This window comes from Neovison vison, chromosome 1 (assembly GCF_020171115.1).
Source record: "Neovison vison isolate M4711 chromosome 1, ASM_NN_V1, whole genome shotgun sequence".
NCBI lineage: Eukaryota > Metazoa > Chordata > Mammalia > Carnivora > Mustelidae > Neogale > Neogale vison.
Genome location: NC_058091.1, coordinates 83,959,721 through 83,971,530, shown reverse-complemented (window position 1 = coordinate 83,971,530; position 11,810 = coordinate 83,959,721). Strand labels below are relative to the sequence as shown.

At 52.7% G+C, this 11,810-nt stretch overlaps 1 protein-coding gene across 1 annotated transcript; it reads left to right on the top strand.

Annotated features, from left to right (window-relative positions):
- Window positions 1–956: 956 nt before the first annotated feature.
- LOC122900789 (60S ribosomal protein L39-like) lies at window positions 957–1,207 on the top strand (the record flags this gene model as incomplete). The annotated part of the gene is made up of 1 exon (XM_044239814.1): window positions 957–1,207. A coding segment is annotated over one exon (162 nt), but the record flags the coding sequence as incomplete, so codon positions are not given.
- Window positions 1,208–11,810: the final 10,603 nt, after the last annotated feature.

Sequence of the window (11,810 nt, the reverse complement as noted above, 5' to 3'; positions counted from 1 at the left end):
CAGTTCCCGGCCCGTGCAGAACGCTCTGTAATCACACTTTTATTTGAGGACGGCTCTTGATCCCAGGGCATCGGTCTCCTGGTCCGAAAGTAGCAGAGCCCTGAATGTGGGCAGTGAGTTATGGTGACTCAGGAAAATTCACAAGGACACAGGGAACACCCCCGAAGTCATCTGGGGACATGCCCTGGTTCCCCCTGCCGGTCAGGGAGCCAGGAGTTCTGGTCCCCATTGTACAGGAGGAATTTCTGAAGTTTTCTCTGGAACTTTGGCAGAATTCTGTGGGATCTTTCAGAGGAAGTGTTAGAACTTGGGTGTTTTTTTGGGGGAAATTACTAAAAAATTTTCACCTTTACATCTACTTATGAGTTCTCTTTACCCTGATGGAGCTTTTGTCACTGCTGTGAACAATACTCCTGAAAGCAAATTATGATAGTAATAACAACAGCTAACCTTTATTTAGCTCCTATAACATGCCAGGTCCTAATCTCTCCATGTATTTTTGTGTTCCATCATATTTAAGGTTTCATCGGTCTTCAAATTCACCATTATTGATGCACCTACCACTAAAGAATGCTGCCAGTTAGGGGCACCTGGCTGGCTCAGTCAGTGGAGTGTGTGACTCTCGGTCTTGGAGTTGTGAGTTCGAGCCCCATGTTAGACGTAGAGATTACTTAAAAATAAAATCTTAAAAATAATGATGCTGGTAATTACTCCATGTCATGTCTTTGATTCCCTGATTCCAGAAATGTTAAAATAGGAATCTTAGAATTAATGAAATACAGTAACTAATTCTTAGCTGTCATCCTTGCTTTACAGGTAGGTAAACTGAGTAACAGAGAGGTTGAGCCAGCCTGCCCTGATGTCACATAGCAAGTATGTGGTGGAAGTGGGATTTGAACCCAGAGTCAGGCTTTCTCTCTTTTGCTGCCATCCTGCTGTGTGCTGCGCGGTGTTAATTGACCATTTCTTCTCACAGGACTTTCAGGATCAAGCGATTCCTGGCCAAGAAACAAAAGCAGAATCGTCCCATTCCCCAGTGGATTCGGATGAAAACTGGTAATAAAATCAGGTACAACTCCAAGAGGAGGCACTGGAGGAGAACCAAGCTGGGTCTCTAAGGTGTCCCACATCACGCGATGACACACCTAATTGGCACCACGTATTTAATTAAGCTACTTGAGGATCATGAACCCAGAGTCAGGCTCATAACCACTGTGCTATATTGCATCTGAGGAAGTAGTAGGTGTCCATGGGTGGACAGACAGAAGGACACAAAAAAGAGGGAAAAAGGAGTTTACCCTCTACTCCTTCCTCCTCATCAGTCCAGGGCCAGTGTTGATGTCCCTTTTAAATCCTTCTCCTAGGAATGCCTGGGTGGCTCAGTCTGTTAAGCATCTGCCTTCGGCTCAGGTCATGATCCTGGGGTCCCAGAATCGAGCCCCGCATTGGGCTCCCTGCTCATAGTGGAGTCTGCTTCTCTCTCTCCCTCTGCCCCTCACTCCACTCATGCTCTCTGTCTCCCTCTGAAATAAAAAAATAAAATCTAAAAAAAAAAGAAAAGAAAAGAAGAAAAACTCCTGGATCTTAATCCTCCTCTCATTCCCAGCGTCTAACATCCTGGTTTTGTCCTTCCTCACCTCTCTCTTGCACCTGCTTGGACTATTGCAGTAGCCTGTAAGCTATCACCCTCCTCCAATTCCCCCCACACTCAACACAAACTGAGTCAGTGTCATCTTCCAAAAATGTGAATCTAATCTTGTCACTCTGTTCCAAAACCTCTAAGGGATCCAAACCCTGGTGAGCATTTGTTCATTCACTCTTCTGTTTCAACACCTACTCTGTTGGGCTCAGAGGATATAAAGGTGAGCAAACCCCAGCACGGGCCATGGCCATGGTCTCATGGGGAGGAAAGATCCCTCAGTCAGATATGACGGAGTGTGAAAACGCTTCATCAGGGGCGTGTGGGCCCATGGGAGGAGGAGCATCTACTCTGGGATCTCAGGGACCACTTCATGGAGGATGAGTGGGAGTTCACCAGGCAAAGGATGGCAAGGCTTCCCAGGCAGAGAGAACAACATGTGCAAAGGCCCAGAGGTGAGAGAGGTGTTGTAGCAGAGTGTCAGATGGGGTATGTTCCAGATTAGTACAGAAAGACAGACTTTTGGGGCAGACAGCTGGGCAAGGTTGGCCTTCCCTTTCTTGCTTGGCCTCTGCTCCCTTTTCTTCCTTTCCCCACAACATCCCTCTTCAGTAGGTATTTATTTCCCAAACAAGCATCTTCCTCTTCACACATCCTCCACAGGCAGCAATGCTCAGCTCAGCAAACTCACCCTTCCAGAACTTTCCCAGGGAAAACCATCTCTGACCCTTCACTTTGCTCTGGGGAGCTGGTCTTGGGTTCCACTGGCAGGAGGGTGAGGGTGGGGAGTTGGAGCATTTTTACAGAATTCAGTTGAGTAAAAGCCAAAGTTCTTTTAAAGGCCTACAAAACCCTGCACAGTCTGAACTGCCCCTACCTCTTTGACCCTGTCTTCCACCACTCTCACCTTGGCCAACTGCTTCAGCTAGGCTGGTATCCTTGCTGTTCTCTCAAGAAGTCCCCCACCCCCACATTCCTACCCCAGGTCCTTTGTACTTGCTGTTCCTGGTATACCTTTTCCCCTTCCTTATCTTCATCTTCACCAGATTTTGCTGGAATATCACCTTCTCAGAGAGTTTCCCCAGAATCCCCTGTTTAAAACTGCAACCTCCATCTCTTACTCTTTCCTGCCTTTTCTCCCTAGCACTCACCATCTTCAAGAACTCATGTGATTCATTTATTTATTTGTTTACCGTCTGTCTTTCCCCACAAGACTGTGGCTTCCAGAAGGGCAGGGATTTGGGTCTGCCTGGTTCACTCCATATTCCCAGCACCTGGCACTGCGCCTGGCATACAGTAGGTCCTCAATCAATATCTGTTGGTTGAATGAATGAATTCTGAGCTCTGACTGTGTGCCAGGCAGGCTCTGCCTCATGGAGGACAGCGGGCTGATGGAACGAGGTCTCTGCCCCTGCGAGGGGGCCGGCCGAGCTGGTTCTGGCGGGCAGTGGGACAGGTCCCTGACAGCCAGGTGAGTCCTGGGTGAGTCACCACTAATGAGATGGTGAGGGCCACGCCAAGCTGCTTCCCACACGGGCGGCCGACAGGTCACTGCCTGTCGCCAGGAAACTCCTTAATAAGGATTGAACAGGACCCTGGGCTGGGGCTGGAGGAAGTACCCGCCTCCCCTTGAGACCCCACCCATTCCTGAGGACTGAGTCGGCTCACCTGGGCTCCCCCACCCGTAGGCCGGGGCCAGACGCTAGTTTCTCAACCTTGGCTCCAAGATTTCCTTCCTAAAAGGAGTTTCGCTCCTTGCGTCCCACACCCCTCCTGGGTCGGGCCTGTTTGTCAGTTAGCCCTGTCTGGGTCACTGAGCCTGCAGAAGAAAGGCAGCTGGGCCTGGCTGGACGCCCCTGCCGCCTGACCAGTGGGTCAACAACCCAACTGTCCAGAGCTGATTAAGCACGGGGGTGGGATCTATGGGGGCTTTTCATATCTGACTGGAGAGTGTGAAGTGGTCCTCCTGACCGCATCCCACCTGCACCCCCACGCCCCCCCGCAGAGCCGTGCGCCCACCAGCGTGCCTCCCTGAGCCCAGGCAAGGAGACTGCCCCAGTGCAGGGCATCGATCTCCACAAGCCTCCATTTCCTCATCTGTAAAGTGGGGCAAAGCCTCCTGGCCTGTGGGCGGCTGCAGGGCCAGGATGAGATCATGGGGAGACAGAGCGAGGAATGCAGGTGGGGAGCCAGGCCTCCGCCCAGCAGCCCAGAAGATGTGGCTGGTGTGGCAGATGTCTGGGGCCAAAGCTGCCCGGGCCCTATCCCAGGGAGAAGGCAGCCTGTCCCTCAGTCCCTCCCTTCCTCTCAGGTCAGGGTCTTTAAGGCACCAGCATGCCCCCCTGCCCCAGAGCCCAGAGAACCTGGCCCCAGCCTGTGTCTAGGTCTGAAAGCTCCACCCTCATTCCTTCGCTTCACAGTGAAGCATCTAGAGCTTCAACGATGTATTTATTGGTCAGCTACCAGATGTCCAAGGGGCACTAGTTGGCGGCTGGACACGGGGCAGGTAAGTAAGTGCAGATATGGGGGCACACCGGGCGGGGGGCCAGCAGTCCGCTCGGTACACCGTGCTCACACATGCCAGCAGGACACTCATTCCCACACATCTCCGTGGAGGGATCCACCAGTGCTCTGGGGAGGGAGAGGCTCAGTGTTGGGCAGAGCTCGCAGGGGAGGGACAGGCTGCACATGGCTGCCTTGTGCTTTGCTGACCCACATTTGTCGTGTAATCCTCAGCCGTGGGATGCCGGCCTCGCTGCCATCATCCTGCCCATTTTATGGATGACAAAACCAAGGTCCGAAGAGGTGAATTGACTTGCTCAAGGCCTCAGTGATTCTGAGAGGCAAGGGCTCATCTTGAATTCCAGTTTCCTAGCTCCCATGCAGAGGTCTCTTGTGCCCCGTCCCGAATTTCTTCCTCTCCTCACGCATTCATTTGGGTGGCAACGTTGCACAGGGTCTTACTATGTGCGGGGCTCTGTCCACAAGCTGGCGTTGGGGAGGCAGCAAGCAGACAATAATCAGGTAAGTGAGTGGTACTCCGAAAGGAAAATGACATGGGGTAAGGCAACAAAGAGCGGCCAGGGTGCTATTTGGGGCCATGTGGTCAGGGCAGGCCTTTCCAAAATAAGTCATATTTGCTTATGGTTGTTTTCCGAGATGACATTTGAACAGAGGAGCCCTGAGGGTATCTGAGGAAATGTGCTGGGCAGAGAGAACAGCAAGTGCAAAGGCCCTGAGGCAGGAGTGTGCATGAGGTGTTCTGAGGAGCACCACGAAGCCAAGTAGGTAAGGGGGGGAGTGATAGGGAGTGAGGTCAAGGAGACCATGGGAGTGGAGGAGGCACAGATCCTTAAAGGCCTCTATGGGTCATAGTAAGTTAAGGTCTTTGCTTTTACCCCCGGTGACATAGGAGCCAGTGAGGTGGTTTGAGCTGAGGGTCAAACATGTTTGGGCTAGGTTTTAAAAAGATCTGTCTGGGAGCACCTGGGTGACTCGGCGGGTTAAAGCCTCTGCCTTTGGCTCAGGTCATGATCCCAGGGTCCTGAGATTGAGCCCTGCACTGGGCTCTCTGCTCCGCGGGGATCCTGCTTCCCGTGCTCTCTCACTCTGTCTGCCTCTTTGCCTGCTTGTGATCTCTGTCTGTCAAATTAAAAAAAAAAAAATCTTAAAAAAAAATAAAATGATTAAAAAGATCTGTCTGGCTGCTGTGGGGAAGAGACTCCAATGAGGCAAGAGCAAGGAGTGAGCAGGGAGACAGTGACAGGACTGCTGTGGTCACCCAGGCAGAGATGGGCCAGGTTGGTAGCAGTGGAGTGGGGAGAAAGGGTCACATTCAGGACATTCTAAAAGTATTTCTTTCTTTTTTTTTTTTTTTAAAGATTTTATTTATTTATTTGACAGAGAGAGATCACAAGTAGGCAGAGAGGCAGGCAGAGAGAGAGAGGAGGAAGCAGGCTTCCTGCTGAGCAGAGAGCCTGATGCGGGACTCGATCCCAGGACCCTGTGATCATGACCTGAGCCGAAGGCAGCGGCTTAACCCACTGAGCCACCCAGGCGCCCCTAAAAGTATTTCTTTTTTCTTTTCTTTTCTTTTTTTTTTAAAGATTTTATTTATTTATTTGACAGACAGAGATCACAAGTAGGCAGAGAGGCAGGAAGGGAAACAGGCTGTTTGCAGAGCAGAGAGCCTGATGCGGGGCTCGAGCCCAGGACCCCAGGATCATGACCTGAGCCGAAGGCAGAGGCTTTTAACCCACTGAGCCACCGAGGTGCCCCTAAAAGTATTTCTAATAGGGGCGCCTGGTGGCTCAGTCGGTAGCTCAGGTCATGATCCTAGTGTCCTGGGATTGTCCTGGGATCAAGCTCCGCATGGGACTCCCTGCTCAGCAGGGAGCCTGCTTCTCCCTTTGCCAGCTGCTGCTCTTGCTTGTGTTCCCTCTCTATCTCTCTCTCTGTGTCAAAAGTAAATAAAATCTTGAAAAAAAAAAAAGACTTCCACTGAGACTGTTGCCCTGTCCTTAAATTCATGTTTCCTAAGCGCTTTCATGGGAAAGGACAAGATGACTGCTACATCAAGGCAGACACAGTATCGCACATGAAGCGTGGAAACATGAAGAAGTAATCAGTTGGCAGTGATGGTCTCTGAGTGACCGGATCTTGGATCACAATTCCCATCTCTTCTTTATGCCTTTCTGCATTGTACTGATATTCTCAGATGGACGTGCATCACCTTTATGATAATTTGACTCAAAAGCAGTATTAAAAAAAGACAGAAAGGAAATGTGAGTTCTCAGAAGCCCAGGAAGCATAGCGACAGCCAAGCCAGGAGCAGAGAACCAATTGACCCATCCCTTCAAGGGAGAGAGGTAGTGGCCATGTGGCACTTGGCCGTCCTCACATCTGGCAGGTGGGCCCCGGGTCTTACCTCCTCCAGGGTGACTGCTCAGCGCTGGAGGAGGGAACGGAGCCAGGTCCAGAGCCCCCCACCCAACCAACCTCTTCTTACTGACCAGGTCACCCTCCTCCCTCCCTGGGGCCCCTGTAGCCCATAACCTGGGAGCATCCCGGACCCAGGGGGATCCCAGAGTGTGGTCTCCAGACAGCGGCAGCAGCCTGTTAGCATTGCAAACTCAGAAGCCCCACCTTAGACCTGCTGAATCTGACCCTCGAAGAGGAGCACCCAAGCCATGTGTTTTTTTGTTTTTTGTTTTTTTTTAAAGATTTTATTCATTTATTTGACAGAGAGAGAGATCACAAGTAGGCAGAGAGAGAGAGAGAGAGAGAGAGAGGAAAGCAGGCTCCCTGCTGAGCAGAGAGCCCGATGTGGGGCTCGATCCCAGGACTCTGAGACCATGACCTAAGCTGAAGGCAGAGGCTTAACCCACTGAGCCACCCAGGCACCCCACTATGTGGGTTTTAACCTTCCAAGGTTACTTTCAGAACCGCGGCCTTGCGGCACAACCCCACTGTGGCCTATGTTTTACACTGATTCTCTCATTCACAAATTGGCACGATTCCCACTTCACGAAGAAATGAGTTCAGAGAGGATGGGGGATTTGCCCAAGGTCACACAGCCAGCCAGAAGCTGAGCTGGAACTTTCAGCCCATGCTTTTATCTTAACCTTTCTGCCTTGCAGCTGCTTGGACTTCAGGCTCTCCTGTGAGGTCCGGCTTGGCATGAGGCCTACAGAGGGCTGCGGCCCTGAGCAATCGGAGTTTGGGCGCTGTGGAGTCAGGGCCCTGGCTGCTCAGCCGGAAGACCAGACTGATTCCCCGTGAGACCCAGCAGCCCTGGTCCCCGCCCCCACGCCCCTGACCGTGGGATAAAGGAGGCTGCTCTGGGTGCCTGCTGCGGGCCCCTCTGTGATGACAGCCGGGGCCGGTCAGGGACGACAGACCCTGCAGCGGAAGGGCGCAGCGCCACCTGCTGGCCCAAAGCGCACCGTCATTGATGCTGGCGTATGCACGCAGGGACCCACAGACACACCTCTCGGGGACACCATGACAGGCATGCACGTGCCTCCTCCCACTGCACGTGGGCGTCCACATCCACACGTGGATGTCTGGGCCTGTGGGCACGTGGGGCTCTCAGCCACACGGCCTGGCAGCTAACACTAAATTCTCTCGTTTATTCACTTATTCCCTCCCAGAACCTTTCCTGAGATACGCCAAGCCCCCATATGCTGTCCCTTAGGATCCTACAGGCTGGGTGATGGTCAAGAGAATAGAGATCACAAGGTGTTGTGGTGCAGCCAGTGAGGTCCCAAGGGTGGCCCCTAGACCATTTGAACTGGGATGGGGAGCAGGGAAGACTTCCCTAAGAAATTCATGCCCTGCTAGGTCTTACGTGAGCTGGAGATAGCTGGGTGACGGAGGCAGGGGCTCATCGGATCAGAGCTCAGAGGAGCTGGAGAGGACAGCTGGGGCCCTTGGCAAAGAATCTTACACACAGGCCACCGAGCCTGGACTCTGTCCTCCAGGCAGCGGGAAGATGTACGAGGTTTTCATCAGGGGCCTTCTGGCCAAATTCTGGTGCGGTATCATATGGACGCATTTGTACGAAAGCTTAGGACCTGAGGCTGTCTCAGCTTCTCCTGGGGCTGGGCCCTGGACGTGATCTGTGCCTGCGTACTGTTTCGTGTTACTGTAGCAGCTCCCCCTGGGTATGTCTGAGAGGGGGAGAGGCACCCCAGTCTCCAGAGAGAAGTCTGTGTCCAGTCTAGAAATGAATGGGGCAAACAGAAGTTACTGTTAAGTCAGGCATCTCTGTGTGACCACTACCTGCCCTTTCTCTACTCAGTAGGTCATCTGAGATAGCACAGAGGGTCTGGTCTCTTCCAGAATGTCACTCCCTGTGCTCACTGGTTACCCCCAAGGCTCTTACTGGAGGGTCAGTGCTTCTTTGAGGGGTGGGAACTAGATGGATGAGTTTTGAAAGGTGGTGAATATAGTAGGGGGCCTAGAGCACAGACATAAGGGCGATGGTTAAGAGGCTGGGGAGGGGGCGGGCAGTGGGGAGGGAACCTGGCAGCTGAGAGGGAGGGGAACAGCGTGAAGATCCCTGGGAAGGGGTGGTGGTTGGTGCTGGAGAGAAAATGTGGCAGCTCCCCAGTCCTGCTCAGGAGCCTAACCAAAGGCCATGACTTTGTCAATGGCTTGTTTTCCACCAGAGTGGCCCTTGGCCTGGCCCCCGGCCTGGCCCCCAGCCTGGCCCCCTGGCCTGGCCCCCAGCCTGGCCCCCCCGCCTGCGGTTTTCCTCAGTAGAGAAGCAGTGGCAGCTTCCGAGAAACCCCACCAAGGCTTTCCTGTCAGGGCAACTCCAAGTTCCTCTTACTGAGGAAGGGGAAGTGGTGGAGTTTCTCCTAAGGGCTTTCAGTTTCTTTCTAAGAAGCTGGAGTGTCCCAACCCGAGGGCCCTTGGCAGAGCCAGATGTTAAAGGGAGAGACCTTTCGACTTTAGGAGCTTTCCCACTTCAGTTCCAACCAATGCTCATTTGTTGGCCTGATATCGGAAGCTCCAGAAGAGGAAAGTGAGGATGTGTGTTTTGCAGGCCCTTTCCCACGCCTCCTCAGGGACGCAACCCCAGGCTCCCTCCCAGCTCCCCCTGACAGGCACAAATGTGGCCTGCCTTCCCTCAGGGACACCAGCATAGGAAATTTATCTCCTCAACCCTCCAAGCCAACCTCTTCTGAGTCCTGCTTCCTCAGGGCTCTGCTGGGCAACTGAAAAATCTAGCCCCCATGAACTGACAGATGACGTCAGCTGAATGCCGACTCTGGTCCAGGGGATATGCCCATTTTAGAGGCCCAAAGCTTCATGAGGTCAAACTGTGGGAGCCCAGAGAACTGAGAGAAGCCTTCTCAGGAAGAACCACTGGCTTGGGGGGTAAAGCAAAAGCCCTCACAGTATTCAAACAATAGCCACCGTTGATGGGAAGTCAAGCATTCGGTATTAATTTCCTCCTGTATTACCCACAGTGACCCCCTGATGAAGATACCGTCGCAATCCCTGAGGTCAAGCCACCTGCCCAGCTCACAGCCCACCAGCCCATTCTTCCTGGTAGACCTCTTCTCAGAAAGGCGGGGAAGGAAGGCTATCAGGCCCTCAGAGGGTTGGCTGGAAAGATCCCATGGCCGATATCCCAATGATTCTCCCAGCAGCCGTGCCTCTCTGAGAGGTGAGGCGCAAGCCACTGAATGAGAGACGCCTTCCCAGCGCTAGCGTGGCTGGGGACTGTCCCCAAGGTGGGAGGAACTCCTGTGGCCCTCTTTTATTTTCCTCTCACGGGCATCATTCTTTGCCAGCACATGCGTTATGGGGACAGTGGGGGGAATTCCCCCAAACCGCGATGCTGTTCCATTCAAAAACATTTGCCTGGAGGTCCGCTGCTGCGTGACTCACACACACACTGGTGAGGTGGCAAGGAAATTCGCACCGCTGGTCGGAAGGGCCTGACCCAAACGAAAAGAGGATGCTCAGAGGGTGGCCAGGCTTAGTAAATAAAAATACAGGATGCCCAGTTATATTCGATTTTCAGATCAACAACAACATTTGGGATATCCTTATACTAAAAAAAAAAAAATGTTGTTGATCTGAAATTCAAGTGTAACTGGGCATCCTGTTTTGTATCTGACACGCAGCACCTGGGGCAAAGTCCCCGCCATCCCTGAGGTCCCAGGGGGTGCTGTTGAGAATAAGAGACAGCACAGCTGGGAGAAAACCACTGGCCTGGGATGACAGCAAAGCCGGGACTTGCAATGGTCAGAGAAGGGTAGAAAGACCCTGCTTTAAGGATTCCTCCTGAGTAATTGCAAAATCTCAATCTTAGCCTAGGGCAGAGTTCTGTGTTCAAATTCCACAAAAATATAGGAGTGCTCCTGAAGAGGACTGACCTTTCTCTGGACTCCTGTTTCCTCATCTCTGTAATGGGGATAGATTTGGGTTCTATGATGGCTAAGGACTTCCTAGCCCTTGGCTTTTCCAGCCCAGGGCAAATCTGCTGGAAGCAAGAGAAAGCACAAGGTCACCAAGGAGCAAGTTTAAGGAGGAGGAAGAGGCCAGCTCTGCTGGGAAAATGGGCAGGCCTCTTGCCCTCCAACTCCGAAAGGGGGTTGGGGCATTGCAACTGGACACTGGGTTCCTGGGGGGCTCCTCTTGGGTCAGGTACACCCAGTGCACACTGGACCTCCTTGGAAGGGGTCCTGGGGACCGCCAACAAATGTGTCCATTGCTGTGGTGCCCAGGACCAGCCAACTTTTCAAACATTCATGGAAACACCTGAGCCACAGTGAGGATTGTTACCGGCACCAAAACGAGAAAAGCATATTATAAAGAAGAAATGATTAAATGTCTACAAAATGTTAACTAGATAATTGCAACCCAGCTTCTACAGTTTATGCAAATTATGTGTAATGGGACACGTGAATGCATTTGAATGCATTTGAGGGATGTGGGCTTTGAGAGTAAGAAGGCCCAGGGCCTTTACTATTATTTTGGGTGGTTTTGTTTTGTTTTGTTTGTTTGTTTGTTTTTTTAAGATTCATTTATCTGTTTGAATGAGAGAGAGGCTGTGAGAGCAGTGGGAGGGGCGGAGAAAGAGGGAGAGAATCAGACTGCGCTGAGCACAGAGCTTAATGCGGGGCTTGATCCCACAACCCTGAGATCATGACCTGAGCCAGAATCAAGAGTCAGGCACTGAACTGACTGAGCCACCCAGGCGCCCCAAGAATGCCCAGGGCCTTTACAGCCCCACGAAGGGCAGTCCCTGGGACGCCATGTTCCCTCCAGACCAGCCACTGTACTCCAGGATCTGATGGTGGTATGGGATGAACTTCTGCAGACAGGCCCTCTGGGGTGGAGGTGGTGGACTGGTCCAGGAAGGCTCCCTCTGGGAGGAGTGTCTGGGTCCCACATGGTCCCTGGAGAGGGGACTGGCAAGATCCTGCCGGGGACTAAGGGCCGGGCTGCCCCTCCACGTAGGGCTGCAGCCTTGGCAGGGAAATGGAGGCCGCATCTTGAACCCCCAGGCTGGATGGATGCCAGGATTATTTCTGGGCCTCTGCCTGCTGGAAAGGCCAGGGATGCCAACGTGTAGCCAGCAGAGGTGGCACTAAGGGGCAAGGGGGGCCCCAATAATCACCATCAGCTCTGTACCTCAGAGTTACTAGCA